At 46.4% G+C, this 24,057-nt stretch overlaps 1 protein-coding gene across 4 annotated transcripts in view; it reads right to left on the reverse strand.

The window, feature by feature from the left end:
• Positions 1-2,391: 2,391 nt before the first annotated feature.
• Positions 2,392-24,057, reverse strand: part of XPO6 (exportin 6) — a 55,857-nt gene continuing 34,191 nt past the window's right edge. For 2 of the 4 annotated variants that reach the window (XM_055707166.1, XM_055707168.1), the window contains 17 exons: positions 23,813-23,939; positions 22,929-23,038; positions 20,501-20,609; positions 19,663-19,752; positions 17,305-17,374; positions 15,386-15,545; positions 14,595-14,687; positions 12,986-13,130; positions 12,371-12,517; positions 11,431-11,620; positions 10,126-10,281; positions 8,688-8,802; positions 8,045-8,216; positions 7,456-7,617; positions 5,279-5,377; positions 4,111-4,341; positions 2,392-3,129 (listed from right to left, as the gene is read on the reverse strand). In XM_055707166.1, coding sequence (XP_055563141.1) covers positions 3,028-3,129; positions 4,111-4,341; positions 5,279-5,377; positions 7,456-7,617; positions 8,045-8,216; positions 8,688-8,802; positions 10,126-10,281; positions 11,431-11,620; positions 12,371-12,517; positions 12,986-13,130; positions 14,595-14,687; positions 15,386-15,545; positions 17,305-17,374; positions 19,663-19,752; positions 20,501-20,609; positions 22,929-23,038; positions 23,813-23,939 — 2,278 coding nt within the window. In that variant the 3' untranslated portion in view covers positions 2,392-3,027. Of the gene's footprint in view, positions 3,130-4,110; positions 4,342-5,278; positions 5,378-7,455; positions 7,618-8,044; positions 8,217-8,687; positions 8,803-10,125; positions 10,282-11,430; positions 11,621-12,370; positions 12,518-12,985; positions 13,131-14,594; positions 14,688-15,385; positions 15,546-17,304; positions 17,375-19,662; positions 19,756-20,500; positions 20,610-22,928; positions 23,039-23,812; positions 23,940-24,057 lie in introns of all 4 variants that reach the window. The other 2 variants (XM_055707165.1, XM_055707167.1) reach the window with 1 other exon arrangement.

Here is a 24,057-nt window from a genome sequence, read left to right on the forward strand (position 1 = left end):
AAGGAGGCAGAAATCCCAGGGGATTTACAAAGCAGCAACAGGCACAGCCCTGCGCACGGGAGCGCGGGATGCTCCTCTGTGCAGCATCGCTCCAGCTGAGATTCAAGTCCTCCTTAGGGTTGAGTTAATCCCACGAGGGAGCTGTGCCTGCTGCCAGGGGGCAGGGGCGGCCCTGCAGGCAGGGGTAGGGGGGCTTCAGGGTCTGCTCTGACCAGCCAGCCCCAGTCCCATGCTGGGAAATCACTCTGAGCTTCCCCCTACATCCCAAACTCCCAAGACACCTCTTGGGAGAGGAGCTTGACGCAAACATTGCTATTAAAATGTCTGCAAGTTCATGGAAAATCCTGGTCACTTCGAGCCTGTTCTCTGAACCTGTGATAATTCGAAGGAGCTGAGGCACACAAAGCATGGGGCTGCAGGGGCTGAGCCCAGCTCCAACTGTGCATCAAGCTCCTACATCCCCATCATCTCCCCTCCTGCCTCCCCAAGGTGCAGGGAATGGGGGTGGGGTGGCAGAGCCCCCGCACCAGCCACAGCCTGGAGGGAGATGGGGGCTCCCAGGACCCGCCGCGTTCAGCACAGCTGCAGAAACATCCCCCACAAGCACCCAGATTGATCAACAGCTCATGCAAAAATGGACATTTTACTGGTGACCCCCACCCAGCCCGGGGGCTGGAGGTGGGGAGAGGCCCCTCCCCAGTGCCCGCTGCACCAGGGTGCTGGCACAGAGGTGGGGGCTGCTCTGGGGAAGGTTAATGCAGCCCGATACACGCAAACCAGCCGCCCTTTGATATTTACCCGCTCCGGCAGAGGGCCGGTGTGCTGCCCCGTACAGCTTTTAGCACAAGGGGAGGCAGGCTGCAGCCGGGGCTTTGGTCACCTTCCAGCTGCTGCCCTTGGTCGAGGGATAAACAAGTACTTTCACCCTCTGTCCACCAAATATTTTGCAAGAAAGGGAAGCACCACCAGCCCCCGAGCACTGTGCCAGGAGGGGAGCTGGGCCAGGAACAGGTGAAATCCCCTTAGCCCACCTCTGAAGGAAGCCACAGCCAGGGTGCTTGGTGGAGGAGGCAGCAGACAGCTGTGTGATCGGGGTGGCACCACAGGAGGAGAGAGCAGCTCTGTGCACAGCTTTGGACCCCGCACTCTATTTTCATACGTTTAATTACCACCAGGAAAACCAAGGACTCAAAGTTTCAAGCACAGACTGACACTGTTACTCCAAGAGCTGGTGGCTTCAAACCGTGGGCTCCCAGTGCAGGTTCTGGCTGGCAGGGAGCGCAGCGCCTCTCGCCCACAGCGGGTCAGAGCTCTGCAGCCTGGTGGTAGATCATCACCCACCTTCACAGGTGTCTTCACACACTCTGCAGCAGAGAGCGGTTCACAGCCCCTCAGCTGCAAGGACTGGACCTGGCCGAGGCCTGTCCTCAGCAGGCTGGACTGATGCACACACAGCTTTCACCTCAAGCTGCTCACCGCAGGGTATGAAGCCCAAACATCGATCTCGGCCCAGTTCAGGCCTGCATGCAGGGCTCTGTCCATGCACAGGTTATCCAAACAGCATACATTATCTCCAAAGAGCAAACATGCACATCACAGGGTGTTTTTGACAAAACTGTAACTAAAGGAACCATGGAGCAAGTGCTTTTACACTCCAGCTCACCCTTGACACCTCCCAGCTGTCCACATGCAGCCATCTCACTCAAGTCCACATCCACAAATGTTTATGAGACCCTTTCTCCAGGTTTGCTGCCTTCATGGTGCTGCTCCCACTGTGCACCCTTCTGCAGCTGCCCTCGTAACCACCACAGCGAATTAAGAGCGTTTTAATGCTCTGTACTAGCTACCTGACTGGAGACTTCAGGGCAAAAACAAAAAAAATAAATCCTTCCCAGCTGCACAATCAGAAATTCACCAGCTCCACAAGATCCAGTTGTGTCTGGGGACTGGGATTTTAACCTCAGGCTCAGATGCCACTCCCAGGTCATTCTGGCCAGCAGCTGTCCTTCAGCTCAGGCCTCCTGTGATGCAACACCATGAACACTGGGAGATCTCTTCCTGCACGCAGCTCTTGATAATCCAGACCACTGTCTGCTGGAGGGAATACACGGATCACCACAACAGGCCACAGAAAACACCAGGGAACACAGATGGGAAATACAGTGAGGGGAGAGGAAGCCAACGCTGCTCTGCACTAGTTCAGCACAGCACCTTTCAGGAGCTGTGGGGCTTGCTGGGAGCCTGGACAGGGCACTGGTACAGGCACCACATGCACCCGCGGCCAGTCTTGTCTGATCATGAGGAAAGGCTGCAATTGCTGCCTGCATCGCAAAATGCATTTTCATCTATTAGAATGGCTTGGTGACAGGCCTACAAGGAAACTAAAACAAGTTATAAGTTATTTAAAACAACAAAGTAAGCACTTTATTTCCATTAAGCATGTTGTTTTAGTATCACAATGGAATGATGAGAAAACGTTTAAAAAAAACCCCAAAAAGTCTCTAATCCCCACAAACAGCAGGGAGGTTTTCAAGGCAATTTAAAAACAAAGGGAGTGACAGACGTGCCAAAACAGTCCCAACATCATGAGACTCCTCCTCTGAGAGCTGGGCAGGGGCAGGAAGGTGGAATGACACGAAGGTACGAATGTCTGAAGTAGTCTTTGGCGCTTCTGCCTCATGTTTGATACGTACATGATCTCTCAAGACAACTCCACAGAAATCTCCAGACGCAACAAAGTGCTACGTTAGTAGAACCAAACCCCGGCGAGAGGACTTTCCGTACAGTTGAGATGCCCTGCGGTTGGGCGTTAAGACACATCCTGCAGACAGTGCTGACTCCAGCTGGGGGCCTTTGGGTTGGGAGAGAAAAAAAGGAAGCGTGGTGCGTGAATCCAAGAAGATGTGCCCATGTGCAAGACCCCACGTCCTGCAGTACTGACAAAATCCAGGGAGGAGAGAATGTGGTGGCAAAACGAAATATGGATCCGTTCCCTACAGTGATCAAAACACGAGTCCAGTGCAGTAACTATAGTTTCACAGTTCCAGGGGGCAAACTGTCATTGCAGAGTCTGTAGTAACGCAGGTCATTCACCAGTCTGTGCACATTCTGGGTAAACGATGGCAGATCCTGGAAAAGATCAAACAACATGTACTGCAAACAGAGTAATGCCTACAAGTACTGTCTTATGGCAGGGAACAGGAACCCACAGGGCCAAACGTGCATTTTCATACATGAGAAAAGACAGACCCCTTCCTCCAGAGCCTGATCCCAGGAAAAGCGAGTTTCTGCAGCCCACATACAGGGAGCAGAGACTGCTCCGGAGCTGCTCCACGCAGAGAGCTGACTGCGGAGATCTGGGCTCTGTTCACAGCACTGCCTTCCCGGTGTGCAGTCAGGCACTACATGAGTGGTCAACAACACGGCCATCTGCAACGGCAACTGCCCACTGCATCCCTGCCAAGGCTCCTGGGTGCCACATACCCCATAACAAGGGCTGATTACTTGAAGAGCAATTGCCTTCTGCAGCCTGGTGATTCTCTCAAGGCTCCTTTCCTACCCTTAATCTTGGTCTCAAATCCCCATCGTCTCCCACAGGAGAGGAAGCACTCAATAGACAAGCAACCTTCAGCAGATGGAAGCCACAACCTGCTGCACTGCCATGATGTTCCACAGGGAGGTTACAGGCCCTCCCATTTGCTTCACATGCACAGGAGAGGTTTGAAAGAATTGTGAGCCACTGCAGCTACCCTGCTGTTGTCTTCACTGTAACCCTCAAACATCTGGCCAGCATCTGGAGCGAGATTTTGGCAAGGATCCAAGTATCCCACTCTAGAAAATGTCAGTCTACCCCTATGAAAACTTCCTCCAGGAAACATTCTCCCCAACACCCACAGCATTCGGCAGTCTGAGAGATGAGATGGCAGTTCTGTGACCTACAGTGAAAAAACCCTGGCTAGGCACTGCTGAGTAGGGAAGTGTTTGGAACAAAAGGTACTGCCTCAAAAAACTGTCCCCGAGACGCTCAAGGCTGCCTGCCAGCATGTACTAGGAGAAAAACTGCGCATCCTGAGAATACGGAGACGCTGCTGCAGCATTTCCCCTTCTTACCCTGTCCATTTTGAAATTCCTTCCCAGCACGTTTTTCTGGTTCGAGTCCACACCATCACAACTGGCCAGGAACTCAGGGAGAAAGGCTGAGTAGAAGCCATCAAAGTCCACTGAGGCCATGTTGTAGGTGGCAATGCCGATCTCCTCCTGCAACAGGTCATGCGACTTGTGGACAAGCACCTGAAGTAGCACATTCACAAACTGGAACAGCATGGTTGTCCGGAAGATCTTCTGCACAGTGAGAGAACACATAATTAGGAGTCTTCACACCAGCAATCCTCCCACAGGAGAGCCCACAGCAGCCAGCACGTTGCTTCAGAAGTACAAATTCATCAAGGTCAGACCAGGCGTGGCTGCACAGAGCCACTCCAATACCATCAGCTTCTAAGCTATCAGTGAGGTCTGCAAACTCTTGCAAGCACAGAGATAATTTTCCAAGCCAAGTGAAGATCACAAATGGCTACAATAAGCTAGATTAATACCAGCTTTAAAGTTAACAGTGAATTTGGCCACACTTACCTCATGCATCTGACCCAAATTTTAAGCAAAACAGCATCAAATCCCATTCAAACTCCAGCCAGTTTTAGCCCTACACAGTGTTCCTCAAAGCCAGGGAATCTGGCTAGCTGCCCGACAGCCTGCAACAGGCAGCTGTTAACATGATGGGCTGTCCTTCAGTTGTGAGCACAGATGCGAGCCCAAAGGCTCTGCTTTCACAGGGCAAGACCCTGGATTTCAACTTTAATCCTTCATGACAGCAGCTAACAGGTCTAGAGACAACCACCTGGCAGTGATGTGACTAAGTCCTGGACGCCCTGCTGCTGGCCTGGATAAAAGTGCTAGAGGGACTCAGCCACTGTCCCACTAACAACCCCAGTTTCTACCTCCTCAGACAAACTGTGCTGTCACTGTGTGAGCCCTCTGCCTTCCCTCACCGTCACAGGAGGGAACACATAAAGGCTTTGCTTTGCCTGACCGGAGTTGGGATCCCTCCCATGCCCACCGCAGCGGTAGCAAGGTGGTGGTAACACCCTCTTGAAAGTATCTGGATCACGGCAACCAACCAAAGGCTACGGCATAAAAGCTCCCAAATCCTGACCTTCAGTTTCCGAGTAGTTTAAAACAAGCCTCAGAACAGCACCGCGCACAGTGGTCAGCCAGGACCCACCTTGTGGTACAGCTTCTGCTTGGTGTTCAGCGTCTCCAAGTAGAAGAGGTTCTGCTTGAACAGGTGAATGTCAGGTTGCAGGAAGGACTGGCCAAATGCCTACAGACAAAGCAGGATGGAAGGAAGGGGACCAATATTACAATGAGTATCAGACCCGGCAGGCAAAACACCACCATCTTCAACCTGACACCAGAACAAACCCCTGGGAGCCTTTGCTGCTTCTCAGCACAGCAAACAAACAAGACAGGCAGGTGTTTTAAGTCAACCGTGCTGCTGCCAGGCCCACGGGAATGAAGACACTTTGGTGGAAACATGGCCATATCCTTGCAGAACAGTCACTAAGCTGGGTCTGGTGAGAACAGGTGGGCCAAGCTCGTACTGAAGCGGAACACAGATGCTGAGCACAGCTCCCTCGGCAGGCAGCGTTCTTGTGAAGGATTTGGCTGTTTCTCAGGGAGGCTACCTATGGTCACACGGCAAGCATGAACAAAACCAGAACACACACACACAAAGTTTGGTCTCGATCCAAGTCAAAAGACCAAAGTGACTGGCAGATGCACTTAACACATTACTGCACTAAATTAGAAAGAAGTTAGAGCTGGGAGGCTGACCTGGGCAGTAAAGAAGCAGTAAAGAGATCAGGAACAAAATTTGCTGGACCCTGCTGAACTAGTCTGGTGGGCCTGCACCGACTTGGTGATGAAATATCTTTTACACCCTGAGTGCCTCAAAGACTACAGATGATGCAGGCAGATGAGTAAGTTCTGTACAGAGACAGGCAGCAGAATTTTAACAGTTGCTGCTTCAAGGCACCACGCGCAGAACAGTTTATTCCCCCGTACCAGCCATTTATTGTTAAATGAACAAAACCAGCCCAAGTCCCTTCAAGACCGAGCTATTTCTGGACTGAGATCTCTGGTGCAAACCATCGCATAAACTATACTAATATCCTCAACACAAAACACACTGGCTGTGTGGAGAGCACTTACAGAACGTTAAATAAGAGTTTTGTATCAAAACAACAGGAGGCCAAGTCGTAAAATAAGCCATGCAGTATTGCCAACCAGCCTGAAGTCAATACTGAGATTACCACATAAATATCTTCCAAAACATGGCACTTGGGTAAGTTTGGAAGTGTCACATTACCACAGGTGAAAGATCCTTGCGCAGCCCTGCACCAGGACCAGCTTGGGCCTCATTCACATCAAAGGATGCCAAGACAAGGAAAGGCCAGAGGGCAACACCGATGCAGTTTATGTTAGTGCAAGAGCAGCCTCTTCGCTCATGTATCAGAAGGGACCCAGCCTCCACAAGCACTCCATGATGGGGCAGCTCTGCAAAAAGTCCTCCCACCTGAAGTCTAAGCACATGGCCCTTGCTCCCTCGGAGGAGCAAGCTCTACCCTGAGGCTGCAGAAAGTGGCACAAGTGCACTTCTGTTTACGCTGACACGGGCTGGAGGTGAAGGTCCCCACACCAGGTACTCCAACAGCACATTAGGAGGCTGATTTTTTTTTCTGATTTTACTTTAAGTTGCACTGCCTGCTTTGGGGACAGTTTTTACACCTAGGAACTGCAGACGAACTCATATGGCCAACTCGGACTTAAGTAACATGTGGAATACAGTCTGTTGTTTTTAAAAATTCAAATTCCCCAATCTGAGAAGATTGGTGCTGGCCCTGTGTACGTGCTGGCACACTGCCTCTGCCTTCTTCATTCCCCAGGCCAAAAGCCTACAGGGTATCACCCCACTGACCCTCTTCCACCAGATCTGATGGTACAGCATAGAACAAGTCCATATAAACCAAAAGACATCTTGGTCTCAGAAGAACTTCCCTTCATTGACGATTTGTCCTAGTGCCAACCACAAGACTTGTAACAGAAGTAAGTGGGTCAGCATCAGTAATAATATTTTTAGGTCCAGATGCAGGATGAGGCGTGGAAAGGCATTAACATTCCTTCCTCAGTGCTTGCTTCCCTGTGCAGTGAGGCACTGTGCCTTGTGAGCACATCAGCAAGACCGCTCTGCAAGTACTTCAGTTTTCAGCGGTTCCTGAAGGCAAGACCTCACTCAAGACACGGTCTAGCCCCCACCAGCCACGTTTAATGCACTGCCACAAGTAGTGCAGGGTCCATGGCAGAAACGGCTCTGGACAACCACAGGAATAGCTGAGTTACCTGCATAATGGCACTGAACTGCGCTTCGTTCTCCATCTGCTCTTCTGCTACTCCTCTTTGGACACTAGCCAACACACTGGATTTGAAGAAGTACCGCCAATTATGGTGGAGGACCCGGAAAAGCAGCTCAAACAACTCTGCTTTCACATCAGGAGATGAGCGCTAGGAGGAGAGCGGAAGAAATAATTCAAAGCAGGCTGCTGTGCTGGAATCCCACTCACTCCCTGGATCCCACTGCTAGCAGCACCCTGCCAGGTGGCCACCCAGGGCAGCGCTTTGTGGCCAAAGTACCAGAGCATCGAAGCATTTCCTCCTAAGGAAGGCACCACACTCGGCAGCTGCTGGATCATGCCAAGAATTCACCGCCAAGTTTTGAGTTTTACCTCCTGCTTTGAGCACATCTGTAATTTTAGCCTCTCTTGACAATTCCTGACAAAACCTTCCACCCACACTGCTTCCAGTCCCTACTGACTAGTCACCCAGCTTTGCCACCACAGGGACTGACATTTACAGCTCCTGGAAAGCAAAAGGCTTCATGCCTTCCCTTCCCATCTCCCCCTTCCCTCACCTCGTGTGAGAACAGCCCTACCTCTGCAATGATGGGGTAGACCTGCTCCATGCACAGTGAGATGACACTGGGTAGAAAAGGCTTGAATACTTGGCCTGGCTCTTGTACCACCACTTGCAGTATTTTCAGAAACTTCTCCACCACCCGACAGCCAGTGCTGCCCTCATGGAGGATGCTCTCTGCTAACTGCTCCCTACGACAAAAACAGTTATTGCATAGGAATCTTCCCACAGATCTGCATGCTTAGCTGATTTACAGAAGAGCAGGTAGCGCCTCTGAACTGCCTCAGTTAATACAGACCAAGAAAGTTAACCCCCCCCAAAAAAGGGTTTGGACTGAGGATTGATGACATGCACACCCACCCTGCCCCCAACAAAAGCTTGGGTGATAGTGGCAATTCCAGGGTCTGGTTCAGTATCACACACTTCCAGAAAATCCGTGGGAGAGCTGAAATTGCACGAAGGCATGTAGGATTGATGCACATGGGCTGGGTCATTTCAAACTTGGAAGCATTTTCCTCGGATTTAGTCCTGAGACACTACAGAAGTCTGGACACAAAGGGATTGGAAAGACCATACTCCTCAGGGGCAGCAATCTGTTGTGTGAGCAGCTAAGCTAAATCATCCTGAGGGATAAGAAAGAAGTGACTGACGTGGGACAATACCTGGTGAACATGTTTAGGAAGGTCTGTATGATCTGCTCTGTGAAAGGCACTCCCATCTGCACCCGCAGTCCTTGAAACAGCGTGAGGAAGAAGCTCAGCATCTCATCTGTCACATCTAAGATGAGAACAGGAAAGCAGAAAGAACGTGTTAAGGTAACATTCAAGTACATCCGTAAGTCTTTTATGTGAGATTTACTCCTCCTGTACAAGGAATCCCGTTTACTCTTGGAAATTTAGCAGCAGGGTTGCCATTAGAAACTAAAACCAACAGCCAGTACTGCAGGGCTTAAAGATTGTTCATCCTTTTCTGAAAACCACTAGGGATGACTAGTACAGGCAGCACCAAGCAGCTCAGAACATATATGGTACCATCAGCAAGGCCCTCAGTCTGGCCTGCCTTCACAGAGCACCTGGAGAAAGCTCTGGCCATGGCCCAGGCTGATCTCCAGTTGCTCACTGCTCGTACAGGGTTAACAGGAAATACGAGGAAAATCCAGAACAGCTATGCAGCTTGTGGAGGGGGGCTAGCAGACAAAATCCAGCTTCTTTTCTTTTGGCAGGAACTGAAAAGACCCTTCTAACTTCAGAAATCATCTTCAGCACACGATTATGTGGTTAGCTGATCAATACACCTAATTCTTCATCCGTCCCAACATGCTTTAAGTAACCCCAGTAAACTGAAGCTGCTCAACTCTTTCATACAGCCTTTTATAGCCAATAAATAGCAATGGCATGAGGCCGCTAGCCTGTTCTGAAGGCAACAGTTCACCGGAGTCACAGCATCAGCTTGCTGTCTTGGATCCTCTCTGCATTTCAACTTTGTTTTGCTTCCCCCATGCCCGCTTCACTGAGAAAATCTCACCTAGCTCCAAAAGTTTTCCTGGAACACCTTGCTCCTCATGAGAGAAGCTGCTGTAGTCCTGGGCATTCGAGCTACCCCGATGTGAAACAAAATGTAGGTTGCTGGCCAGAAGATTGCCAAGCATCAGTCGTGGTTACATCTCAGGAGCTCTTCCTTTACAGGGGAAAACCCCACCCCACATTATTTGACCTCATCTGATCAGATCTGCCCCTCTTTGTCTTCAAGCTTCTGGAGAGAACGTAGGTGGCAAATGTAGCCAGACAGGGTATTTTAAAGCTTTTTCTGTGCTCAGGATCAGCTCCATTTTGTTTCCTTGCTGAACACAGCACAGGGCACCTCCACCTTCTGGAAGTGTGACAAACCTTCAAGCCTGTATCCCAGTGGCAGAGGAGATCTCCCTTTCCTGTTCCAATTCAAGCCCAGCCCACCCAGAAGTACAGACTGACATCACACTTCGGCACAGCGAGCTCACACACGTCACATGAACGCCACCACAATTCTACGCTGATGGACTTTGGATGTTATCAGTAGGTCATAAAGCTACTCACAGCATTAAAGCCTGTCCTATGGTTATACCTGACTGATGAATGAAAGCTGGGAAGAGGGCTAGTGAGACCTGCACGGATTCTTGCAGCGACTGATAACAGATCTGTCGAGACTTGGTGGATTCTCCAGAGATACTTTCTACAATATCTTCTAGAACACTGAGCGTCTGATGGATGATCACTTTGGCTGCAAAGTAAGAGAGGTGATACTTCCTGCATGTGTTAAAACTACTTGGAGGCAAGAAACAAAGTCAAGTTCACACGCAGTAACTAAAACAACCCACAAGGCAGCACGTACAGCAAAACCAGGCTGGGAGTCAAAAATGTTCCCAAGTCTGTGTTCACATTTTAAACATTTAAACAGGTTCAGGCTACCCGCTTTCTTAAATTATACAGGTTTACTGCCCTACAGATGCACCCACTGCTCAACTACTCAGGCACAGAGGCTGAGAGGAGCTGTAAACAGTATTATTCACAATATGCTAATGCTAAAAAAACACTAGCCAAGAAGAAAGCAGCACATGACGACAGCAAAATATACTGCAGCTTTCTATTTCTGAAAGCAACAACTGGAGTGATACGCAGTCACCGTATAAGCTAACCCAAACGCTGGGAGAACTTAACTGGCTCAGTTCAACCCCTGTGAGCAGTCTGCGGATATTCTCCTCGAGAGAGGTAAGCCACCCTCTCCCGAGCTGCCTCCCTGCACAAAGCTGACCAACATGTCAGGTTTGTCAGCAGCTGTGACACTGCATACTTCTAAACAATTTTTACAGCGATTCTCAAAAAAACCCCCACACCCCACCACCCCACACCCAAAAGCAGTCCCAAAACATTCACAAACTGCCAAAGGTCCCTGGACCCCACCAGTTCAGGGCTCTCCTATATATATAAAACCTTACAGTACTTCCCAAGTCTGGGAGAAATTCTTAAGTTTTTATAACCAGAATCTTCATTAACCCTGCCTCCAGTCAATGTTTCTAACACTACACCATCCCAGCATTAGGCTGTTTAATATTCCTAATGCAATCACTGCTATTCAAAGTCATCACAAACTTGATCCCACCTTCCCTGCATGACTGAGGAAGACAGTACTTAGATGGAAGAGTTTACAGGCAACCTGGGGTGAGATGGCCCTTTATAGACCCACAGGAAAAGGGTCTCAAAGAAAAAAAAAAAGAAAGAAAATACAAATTGCTCCTTTCCGGTCCTCCCCATACACTAAATGGGGGTTTTCAGCCAAAATAATTATTGGAAAATCAGCTTAATGATGCCTATCAGCAGTTTGCACTGCAACTGTCAGAAGACAGCAGACACCAAGAAACTCGGTACTTACTGTCCTCCAGCTGCACTTTCCTCTGTGGCATGATGGCATTGGATTTTAGTTGGCGGTATTCCCTCGTGAGGGCAGAGATTAGGCTGGCGTGGTTGGTGGAGCGAACTGCCCACTGCTGTTCACTCTCCGGAAGATTTGGCCAGGGCAGCAACAATACGTTTGACAGTGCTCTGCACACCAAAACCTGGGCCTAGAGACATGAAACAGAGACAAAGTTTTACCATGTTGGCAATTCAATTTTTGCTACAGCACAACCCTAGAGTGAAGTAACATTTTACAGCTGTCCAAGGCATCAGCAGCACTCACTGTCTGATGGAAGAGCTCAAGTGAAAACTAGCAGCTCTGCAAGGTAAGAGAGAATCAAAGCTCCATGACTTCAGGGCTGGAACCAGCTCCCAGCTCCATCAGCCCTTCCCTGCACTGGGAGGTCTCTCTTCTTCATATTCATAAAAACAAAGGCGATACCTTGTCTGGTTTATATACTAAGCCTCTGTGCTTGTACAACATTTTATGCCTCCATGCCAGCACACAGTACAACCACACCCCAGCCTCCACTGTGGCTTTTCAGTACTTCAGTAACAAACACTAACCTGGAGTATGTGGAATGCTAACAGAAGTTTCACAGGAAACTTTTTCTGTATGTCAGAATCAACATGCCTGTACTGTAAAGATGATACAGAATCAGGGACTGTGTCAGCAAATGAGAAAGGAGTAAGATTTAAGAGGTGTAATTGTGTTTTTTCCATATGCTATTGCTTGAAATAATCATCACTGACAAACCGTACCACTTTGATTCCTGGATATCCACAGTAGCGATGACTGCTGTCCCCATTATTTTTTTTTTATTTTATTTTTTTTGTTGTACCTTGCTACAGTAAGAACTGAGGCAGAGCTTCCCAAGGACACCTCCTCAACACTGTTCGTGTTTGAGACAAATCACCTTATCAGGAAGCCGCTGAGTAGAAGTGTCTGTGATCCTGTTGAACACCTTCTGTACTGCTGGGATGCTGATCAGGAACACGGGTCGCACTGTGGTGGCTAAAGAGACTAGCAGGTGGCACGCAGACAGCAGCAGCTTCTCCTGCACCTGGAAGAGAGGGTGGTCAGGCTGCCCAGTAACACCACCACACAGAACTGTTCCATGCCACACCAGCATTTAGACAGCACACCGAGCTGCCATTGAAGGGTTTTTGCAAGCAAGATTGTTTACAGTATTTATTTGCCAGTCGGAGCACAGGTCAGTTCCCTTAATACTGTCCAAGAGAGATTTCCCTGCTTTCAAGCCATAAAATCTTTAGACTTTTATGCCTGTAAATTGCTTAGTCTCATATTAGCTTGAACCGTGGTGCTATTTAGAATTGCTCTGGGTCTCGCCCCACATGAGACTTGTGCTGTGGCTCTGGAAGACAGCCATCCAGCACTCTGACCGATTCACTTCAAGAGCCACAGCATGGGGGGCCAGAGCAGTTAAACGCCTGGACACACCAGCACTGCCACCTGAGGGTCTCCTGCTCTAGGTGGAAGCCTAGCCCCAGCCCAGCACTGACGAAGGTACCTTAGAGCTGATGAGGGGGGTGATTGCCTCCAGAGCGGTGGAGACGAGAGAGATGAACTGCTCCGGGTTCTGGCGGTGAACTTCACTGTAGAACTGTGCGAGCCAGTGTGCGTAGGCCTGCAGTGCTGCCAGGGACTGAGCGTGGCTGCGGAGGAGCAGAGCAAGGGTAAGATACACACACGCGATAAAAGGTACAATAGGCAGAGTAGCTGCAGAAGGGCGCAAGTCCTGAGCATGGTGGGTAGTTTTGACAGCGTACAGAGAAAGAATATTGGCATTGTCAGACAAAGCTGGCAGTTTTTTCATTAAAAATTGTTTACTGCTATATTTTTTGTCCTGTACCCTGTACATTTAAGGTACATTTAAAGGGGTGCTGTAACTGGACTCACCCACTGAGCAACAGTAACTAAGCCAAAGGTATGAACTGATACGGTCAAGTTATAAGCAACAGGTAGGTTGACTATATACTTTTGGCGCAGTGCCCTGTTAAGATATTTGAGTGAGGACATTTCTTTGGGACTACACAGACAGGGCTCCTCCAAATGCTTGGATAACATTCCTTCGTTAGGCTAGCATTAGGAAGTGGATCCTAGGTTTCTTCAGGGACATTGGACAAAGAAAAGGATGAAAATCTCTCACTAACAGATCGTGGAAAAAACCTCCCGAATTATTTTAAAGCAGAAAAGAAAATAAACCATTAAAAGAACATCATCTGGGTTAAAACTCTGGGCCAGTAACTTGGGATTATTAGGAGAAATTCAGGGAACTACATGGTGAGATCTAGTGGGGGTTGTTTCAAGGAGCCACTATACATGAATTGCAAACTAGAACAAGCACCTGACATGTTCAAAAGGACAACCTTAAAATCTGCTCACAAAACGCCAGCTGGCAGGGAACGGGTTGGTACTACGCAGCCATAAGAATAGAAGGTCTCTAAAAGGCTGTCAGAACGGTGTTCTATGACTAGCAGCATCAAGATTTCACACTTAATGTCAACGTCTGGATCGAAGGCATTAATTTGTTTCAGAAATGGGCTTGCATAGCTAGAAGGCGTACATTTGTCTTGGATGCCAAGAACTTGAAACCCTGTACTTGGAAAAGCATCTTTTACCTGAGCCATACATAAATCTGACTTTGGTAGCAAAAAAAAAATAAAATAATCCATAAACTGGAACTACATGCCGACAGTGGATCCATTTCTTATAAAACACACTATTGTAACACTTACTTCATCATTTCATTACAATGCAAAAGGACTAAGCTTTTACGGCCATTAGTACAGGGTAGAGTAACAGTTTGCTTTTAGAGCTAGTATAATGAGCATTTTTATTTCTCATCACAAATGTATTTTTCTTTATATCTTAAATAATCTGAGCACATCAATTTGAGGAAACAGCGGTCCAAAATGCCGGCAGCAGCCTTGGCCTTCCACAGTTAAAAGAAGGTGCCCTCCTGGTTAGCTAGCACTCACCGGAGAGATGCACTTTTCAGAAGATTTGCTAAACAAGTGGTTACAGCACCAGACTGAGGACATCTAACTCTTCTTCCACCCCGTGTAGGGTAGCTACCAAATCTGGATACAATCATTTGCAGCCCATCACATACTCACACATCAATAAGGTCAGGCTTCAATACGGATGGTACTGCAGTTTCGATGTTGTACAGTTTAATCTGGGATCCATATAGCGTTACTTTTACCAACCTGGAAGTGCAGAGGGACTCTTAAGATGGATACACACATGTACAAATCCACTCAAACATCCTATCTGAATGCAGCTCTTTGCAAGCCTGTGCCAATATTCAGCTAATACGTAGACAAGATTTAGACCGTTGAGCTGAAAATAATTTAGAGCCTATTCCACTGTTTGTGATAAGATGAACTAAATATGATGTTCCTGCATGGAAGTGAAAAAGGATAACCAAGGCAGCTGTGCAAAGCCCTGAAATTCTGTAATTTTCAACTATGTGCTATTTAAGTTTCTTGGAGGGGAAGAATCAAATGATGCCTGCCTTTCAGTTTTCACAAGCCTTTTCATTTAGGAAAATAGATTTTGGTGATTTAGCTTTGAGATACAATTCCGAAGTAATCAAACTTTACATCTCATTTCATTGCATCACAAATGCAGATGCTGGAAAACAAGTATGTCAATCTTTTCAAGTGACTGGTTTTATTTAATCCCTCCTATAAGTTATTTCTTTCCTTAAGCATTTAGAAAGCCATCTGGGAAACTTAGCACTGATGAATGTAACAATTAAGGTTCTAGCCACTGAGTCTTCGTATCTCAGTTTAACCATGACAAGGGGAGGCAGAAAGAAACCTTGGTTTTCACACTCACTGCAGTGGTGACAATTGCGCCTTGTCCTGGTAAGGGGACAGCAAACTCCCTCTCCCACACCTACCTCTCCACCACTGTAAGAGCATCATTGAACCTGGCAGCAAACACATCCCCAATGAAGTATTCTGCTAAACGACCAACGGCTTGCAGCAAGGAGCTCAGGTCCCTCAAGGAGCAGTGCAAACGGCGGCAATCATTCTCTGCAGTGATGTTCAGCCTGTGACCTGAAATGACATTATGTTTCATTAGCAATGAAGCCAAAAGACCTAAGAGTAAATAATCACTTGTGCTAATAGTCACCGGCTAAGAGCCTAGCAGTCTGAAAACTCATACTTTAAAAACCTCGTGCAAGAACAAACACATAACCTTGTGACTAATAAATACAGCTCCTTGGGATGGGAAACCTAATTACAAAGCTACAGGAAATTCAAAGTTTATTCTAATTACATTACAAGCATTCTTCTTAAATTAGCTCTGCAGTGGGTCAACAGTTCAAATCGCAGCACTGTCAAGTGACTGAAATACTCAAACTGGGTAAGACAAGTCCAACTGTTCCAACTGCTACACTTCAAATTCCTCTTTGAAGGCTGAAACAGATGGTACCAACTATTTCAGCCTTTTTACACATTTATTTTCTTCTATTTGGTATTAATACCTACAAAAACAGAAGCCTTTCTGGATATCTGTTAACATCAACAGCAATCCCAGCTCTGCGGAGAAGGCTGCTGCCCAGCCTCCCTCTGCCGGCTAGAGTGCAATAAGCATTCCAGCGGCAGAAGCATATTGGGAACAATTTGCTCGTGATGTGAAGCACAGTTATTTGCTTTCATATCTCTCAGATACAAGAAACTTACCGAAAACTACATTTGCCAGTCTTATTACCTATGCAGTTGTCCTACCTCTCAGTTGTGTATACCTCTTCTCCCAACATTCCAGACCCTTTTTAGTAAAAACGTAAACATGCTCTCCAACAGCACGTTTCAAAGAGATTCTGGGGTTTTTTCCCCACTGTCCATATTTAATCTTGGATTAAGCTTTCAGCAACAAGCTTATCATTTTGTACCATGGGTACACCAGCGTCCTACCACCCGGTTTTGAATCCGCAGCTGCATTGGAGCTGGTACTCCTGATCCCTCAGCTAAACAGCCAGTCCACAACAGCTTCTAATACAGATTGTAGCTACAGCATTAAAAACATACATATTGCTTATCCTAGGCCTGAAACGGTCCTAAAATTCGAAGCATTTTTTCCTGAACTATCTATACAACCATCGCCATTCTGTCATGTATAGCAGTGCTGAAGATTTAACAGATTGCTTGCCTGGTCATACCAGAAAACTCAAATCTAACCTCGGCTACAATCTTCCCTCATACAGATCTCACTGCTACTGCTTCACTTATTTCTCAGGAAGGAGCAACAAAGCTCTGCTCATACTTCTTATTCAGTTGAGAGCACCGGTATATTTGTAAACTACTTCATACACGAAGGCTCCTCAAACGGCAGCTAGCTAAGTCTTCAGAAACTACTACTGCATTCTAAATAGTTCATCTCGGCATTGACTCACAATAGTTTTAATTAAAGCCTAAATGAGAATGCTGCTATGGTAGCAAATTCACACCAGATCTGAGCCCAAAGCAAACAGAAGCACAATCTTTTTTTAACTAAGTTTTAGTTGGAGGAAAAAAGTAACCATTATCCATCCACATTACCGTAGTATTTGATGGTGCATACCTGTTCTTAACACATATGGTATCTTCATTTCAATTACTAGGAACAAGGGAAAAAACACACCAATAACAAAAATAAATTGCATTATTAGATCTTTGTCTGCTATTGGAGTCTAACTGCTGAGCCATTAGACACTGTACATGGTTTCAGATCCTCAATGGAATACAGAAAAAGCAATACCAAAGCAGGTTTAGAGTATTTTTACAATCAGCTATTCAAAGAGTGAGGACCACAATGCTGGACAGTGGTTATTACCTGTCCCTGAAGTGACTACAAACTGCTGGAGTCCCAGATACACTTCCAAGTTATCCTGCAGAACTGGAAACTAGAAGAGACAAGAAACAAGCATGATTTTGGGGCTTGGCAGATGGTTAACACCCAACTACCAATTACTTCGTTAGAACAGTTTTTGTATTTTTCCCTTAGTGCCTTCAAAAAGATGTTTGGAGAAAAGGCAGGTTGCTAGGTTCTGGGCTGATCCTGTACGCCACTGCTTCTCGTGTCTTGCTAGCTCTCACAAAGACAAGGATCACCACCCTGAAGGCACTTCTCTGTGGTAGCTCTCCTTTTCCCACAAATACCAGCAATCAGCTTAACAAGGTAACAGTCTGGCAAGTGTGATGGCACAGCACACTGCCACCGTGACTATACAGATGGATGTATAACCCAGCCCAAACAGAGCAGAGGAAAGGCAGAGCCTGTGCTACATCCACCTGCATACCCCTAAGCATCAGCTTCTCAAAAGGCAGCTACCAAAATATTATTCAAAGAAAGAAATTGAGTTCAGTGCCTCTAACAGAGTACAGATGGGAAGCACTGCAGAACTCTGCCAGCAAGCTGCATCAAGAACAGCTGAAGCCCCACAGGGAAAACAGCCAAGGGAGTGACCACCATCATCATCACACATCCTGGTTGGGGAACAGAGCATTAGCCTAACCACATCATTCAGGACCGACAGCAAACATGCCTGGTCCTGGTGATACGCCAGCTGAGCAACAGGTTACGCTACCATGGGGGAGTGCATCGCACGCACAGACTAGGAAGCCATCTAAGCAGCTTTCAGCCAGCCAAGGTACTTCAGTGATCTTTATTAAGGGCTTATTTGTGCTGTACCTGAATACATTTGTATACCTACGGGACAAAACTGCACACTGACCTTTTCCGTGTAGGCATTCCACCAGAAAGAATGGTCTCCAACACTTTCAGTCAGGCATAGTTCTACTTAATTTCTATTGGCAAAATTCACCGCATTTGAGGTGGTTGGTTTTACGGAAGTTCACTCATCCATCAGCAGAACGAACTGCAGCCTTTCATTGTCCAGCATGGGACAGACTAATGGCAGCTGCTGTACATTGTTTTAATTATTTGCTACTGATAGACTAGCCATGGCATTCCATTCAACAGCACTGCATACTGCTGTGAAAAGCACCTGAAACTGCTTGCGCATCTCCCAGATTAGCCAGTACACAAGAAGGAACTAACGCAGGGCTCAAGAAAGCACTCGCTATCAAGTTTCTAACATGCTATGCCTAATTAACAGTTGAGTGTCTTTATCTTGTTTTTGAAATAGTTATACAGTCTCCCTCATGTTAACATGTTACTTCAAGGAAGCCACACGCTCTCCACCATATGACCCATATGCTCGCTGCGCTCACTGGAACAGCTGCTCCATTTTTTGCCTCTCGCTGATTCACACCACACAACCACGCTGCACAGCAACTTCTACTTTCACATGAGGACTGTTTTGTTCACGGCTTCAGAGTTTCTAGTAATAGGCTTCTAGTGCTTAGCTCAGCCAGAAAGTTTCTTAAATAAAAATATCTATGAAAAAAAGCAGTTCAGGTCAGGCATCTTCTGCCTCTGCAGCAGGTCAATCTTCTCTGCTTCTGGGGAATACGGTTCAGAGGTCTAGGTGTGCGGTATCTCCAGTAGAATTAACAGCCTTGCTTTGAAATCCCCCTGCTATTACTTGCCTTTCTTCTCACCTGGCAAAAAGGCACTGACTACTCTGAATTTCAGACTCCACTGGCTTTACTGCCTCGAGATCTCCTCTTCAAAAATCATTATAATGCTACAAGCCCAGACCACTTTTACACTACAGATTCCAGCAACAGCAGCGGCACCAGCTGGAGAGAAGTACTTATCTATGTTTATCAGATATAATTCCCAATTGTCCAAGGCACTCTTCAGCATTTATATCCAGCCTTTCATTTAAACAGAAGATTTCACTCTCCTTAAAACCCTAATAATGACACTCTCATCCATCCAATTCACAGCGCTGCCTCCCAGTATAAAGGCCAAGATAAACAGCAGGGAAGGATTGCTGCCAAATGTTTATACTTTGAGAGATGGGAATTTCTAAAGAGCTTACTGTCCAGCAAGTAGGACTCATGCTCACCAAAGTACTCTCTTCAAAACACACCAAGAAATTTGACAGAGCCAAAACCCAAAGGTTTTTCCTTCAATTTCTGGTCTCCCCTTGCCAAGGTTTTGCATCAAAAACCAAAATTTCCCTACTTTTTTGGCACTGTGGGCCCTATCAAACAGCTTGCATCAAACTCCAGCAGTCGGTGCTCATTTAACACTGCATTTTTGGTCTGGATAACTACTTACTAGTGTGGAGAAGGCGTGAGTTGGCAAGAGCTCCATGACTTTTGCAACCACTTCCAAGCTCTGGCGCAAGTACCGCTGCCACTCGGTTTGCTGCTATGGGAAGAAACACCAAGGTAAGCACAGCACATCCTGAGGGAAACACAGCTTTTGGTAGACTAGCAGGTCTTAACTGATGCTTGGGATTAGTTCTGGACAGAGCTTAGCTTTTGCAGACACCCAGACAGTGAAGAGGTACTGGTCTTACGATTCTCACCTGCTGCTAGACATCCGATAGAGAAAAATTTTGGCAACCCATGCTTTAGGCATGCATACGTATGTTTCCCTGGAGTGATAAGGCACAAGCATTCACTCCTAAAGCACAGTTACTGCTCAGTTGACAAGCATCTGTTATGCAGAACAACCCGCCTTTCCAGTGCTCCAGCCACATCTGTTTTGGCCACCTACTCCACTTTTACATTTATCAGTATTGAGATGATGTTTACCAATGACGACTTAGGAGAAACAAGCTTAAACAAAAGCACCAACAATATACACTGCTCAAAGCTTTTGTCTTAGAGATATTTCAGCACTTAAATTCCAAGCAACCAGACATGGACACCTAATGCCTCTGATAACCAGAATGTAAGGATCTGTATTTTTTCAGTGTGACTTTAAGTATATTTTTTTCAAAAGTATTTCAAGCTGCTTTAAACCTCAAACCCCACACAGAATGGGGCAAAGAAGCAGCTGTCTAGCTTATACACCAAAGTACAAGCTTTGAGAAAGACATTCCAGGTGTTACCAGTGCAAGAGTTAATATCTGGTCCTGCAGCTGCCCTTGTTCAACTCTGCTCCTTACATCATCATCCAGTGTCTCGTCATCCAGCTCCTCCAGTTGTGCCTGGTTATACCTGAACTGGATTCGATTCAACACCTCTGTCAGCAACAGAACCAAGGCATCTTCGTACCTACGACCACGGAGAAGACAGGGCAGGAGTGTGATAAAGCAATTCTGCAGAGGTGGTTGTGCCCACAGCCCTTCCAGAGAAGGAGATACATAAACCAGAAGACAGTTTAAAGCGGGCTGCTGCAAAGAGCCTGCAGCACAGCTTTACAGGTTTGTTGAGGAAACACCAAGCAGATCCTGGGATTAAGAGTATCATGTCATTTCAGGTCACAAGCTACTTGCAACGAGAGCGCCTTGGTAATATCTGATATCCCTCTACCTCTGAAAGGGAAAGGGAGAGCTGTTAGCAATAGAAGCAGCCCCAGAGTTCAAAACGGGAAAGGCAGGAGCGGCTTGCCAGGAATAACAGCAACGTACACAAATGGGAGGCACCAAGAGCCTCTTGCTGCTTAAGCTGCTCCTCAGCAGCCTGTCTGGTGCTCTGCTTTTTGGGCAGTGAATGAGGAACAGATGAAACGGGACAGAGTTATTGCTGCCTGCCTCAAAAGGGGGCCTCCCCCAAGGCTATGTGTTCTGCCATCTTCTTTCCCTATACTGTTGGTCAAAGAATTCAAGCCCTTGTCCTCTGAGACAAAGCCAGCACTTTTTCTACTTGTATTATAACACTAAAGACATGTTACTGAAATATATCTTTTCATCTCTCGCAGCTATGAAGCTGGCACAGAGCACAGAAGACCCTCCTTCTCACTGATCACATAATAATAATGCCAAGTTGCAAAATTAGGACAGAGCCACCTGAGCACACAATCATTCCTGTGACAAAACACCAAAGTTTGGGGGTTTTGGTTTGACTGTTTTAAAACCATCCTTTCTCAAAACTGCTGGGGTCTGCTGCAAAAAATCACGCTCTCTTCTAGGGGAGATCAGGCTGGAAAATTAGGCATTAAGCACACACTAGCAGAGATTCAGAGCATGATGCAAGACTACTCGGCTGTGTCACTAGCTAAGCAGCTGAAAGCTCTGTGCAAGGTGGCTGAACTACCATCTTTTCCTGTAGTCAGATGACGTAATTCTGGATTTGGCAATTTATCCAGCAGTAAAAGTTGTAATGTGTACAAAATGCAAAGTTCATAAACCACAGAACAGGAAACTTCATCAGTGCTCCTGCGGTGTAACCACTCCCGGACTGTCAAACTGCAGTGTTTATGCATCTGAGAGCATGCAGGAAGCTGTAGCTGTCAAAGCTGTCACTAAGGACAGGTAGTTCTGGCAAAACAGTGCGAGCTTCAACCACTTATATGCTTTTTTTAAATTTGTTTATAGTCTGACACATCTTCAAGAGACAGCTATTGTTTCAGTTTTCTCCATAACAAACTGTTTGACACAACGATAACACACATTACGTGTACATTAGCCAGACGAAGAGGCGGAGCAGAACACCAAAGCAGAATTCAATGGCATTAGGCAGAGAGCAGTAAATTAGGAACAAACTATAACAAAGTTCAAAAGCAAATACCTACTACTTGAGAAATTAAAACCACACAGCTCCCATGCTGGAAAGGAAGAGAGCTGCCTGGTGTAAGCTAGTTCCTCATTTGTGCTTTGTGGTTATGACGCCAGGCTGTCTTTCAAAAAAACAGCCTCTTGTATTTAGTGTACTCAAGGGAAAGCAGCTTCCTTCTGCACTTAGCAGAATATAACATGGCACAAGGCATGGCGCTTTTAAGCCTCCAAAACTTTACAAGATACTGGTATGTTCACCAGATTTTTAAACTGGCAGCAAAGGGACTTTTCTCAAGAGAGCCACCCATTTCAGGATACGGCACCTGCAAAGGAAGAGCTGCCAACCACCGTTGCAATTCATACACACAACTAGCATCAGAGGTAACCAAGTGGAACTTTTAACTTCCAGTCTCATCGATACTTCTCAGAAACACATCCTCCACTTAAACAGGGATGTTAAAAACCTAATTAAAAAGATTTTTTTTCCCCAATTCATTCATTAGTTGTATGAGCTGTCTGAACACTTACTAGGCAACTTGCTCTCATCTCCTCCTCTAATATGTGCTAAAGTGTGCTCTAAAATTTGCTAAAATGTGTTACAATTCTATTTTAGACTGCAAAGCTTTCTTCCTCTGGCTGCTATGTTCGCACACAACATATGTATGTGACAGGTTTTTCTACCCTAACTTGCTCAGTTTGAATTCTTTTGAATGAGTGTGAAACATTGAAGTTTACACTTTTTATACTTTAAGAAAAAGAAAGGACTCAGCTACAGGTGAAGTTGGAGTAACCGACAGCTTATTTCTCACAGTCCTTCCATGGTGACCTTGAAGTCTCTTTGCAACTGTCACATCCTCGCAGCTTCCCGACTACTTACCTACTGAGTACTGCTTCTTTGTCTGCCAGGCGACTTTTAATTTTGCTAGTCAGATAGTCCAAGAAGAGTGTCCAGATGTCTAAGCAAGAAAAGTAGCCTTCATGGGTAGGCTGAAATACACCAAAATTCACAATGAGTATCACAAGCTATGGCAAGATTGATTTCACACAATGAAAATACGAATTAGCATGCACCTCACTCCACAGGAAGAACTTGCTTTATTGAAAAATCTCTGGGAGGTCACTGGAGAGATTTATAGCTGTCAAAAGATGAGCCAGAGCTTTTGCACAAGGGGAGGAACCCAGGAATTACAAGGTTGGTCTCAGTGTTAACCCATCTCATGGCTCACATCAGCTTCTAGCATTTTATAAACCTGCTTCTGTATTATTCGCCTGTGGGGGTATATAGGGCTGAGTTGCACTGTGACAGCTCCTGCAGCAGGGTAATACCTACCAAAAGCCACAGGCTTGGGTTTTTTTAATACTAAAACTAAAAGTTCAAGGAAAGCCTCCAATACAGTAAAAGCAGCAACTTCATGAGAAAGAAGCATCCCCAAACACAAAACAAGCAAGCTAGAGAGATTCTTCTAGACAACATAATCCATTCCAAGGACTAGCAAAAAAATGAAAGCAGAAGCAGAGTTAAACATCAGAGAAGTGGTTCTTGCAAGGTAACTACACGTGACCCCGTCCCCAAATAAATCAAAGAGCACATTAAGTCATTTCCAAGTTCCCAGCACTACTGGGCAAGTGTTAGACAAGTTAATTGCTTTTTTCTGGGCCAACTTTAGGTATCAATTTCACTGGGGAAAACAAGCTGGCCTTGCTGTACAGGACAACAAAACAGAGGAAAGACAGAGGAAAAATGATGTCACAGGGCCGTACCTGATGAAAAGTGTATTTGAACAACAGTGCCAGAAACTCAACCACGGGGAACTGGGAGTAGGATTCAATTCTTCGCAGGTGGACACTCACAAAGAGACGGAGAAAATCCGTAAACTTCTCAATGTAGCTACAAGGGAAAGGAGAAAACACAACTGAGAAAACACGAAGGATACCACAAAGGAAAGCAATTTCATTGAAACAGTGATAAAATTCACTCAAAATCCTTTCATTAGAAAGTTACAATT

Source organism: Falco cherrug, chromosome 4 (assembly GCF_023634085.1).
Source record: "Falco cherrug isolate bFalChe1 chromosome 4, bFalChe1.pri, whole genome shotgun sequence".
In the NCBI taxonomy this organism is placed as follows: Eukaryota; Metazoa; Chordata; class Aves; order Falconiformes; family Falconidae; genus Falco; species Falco cherrug.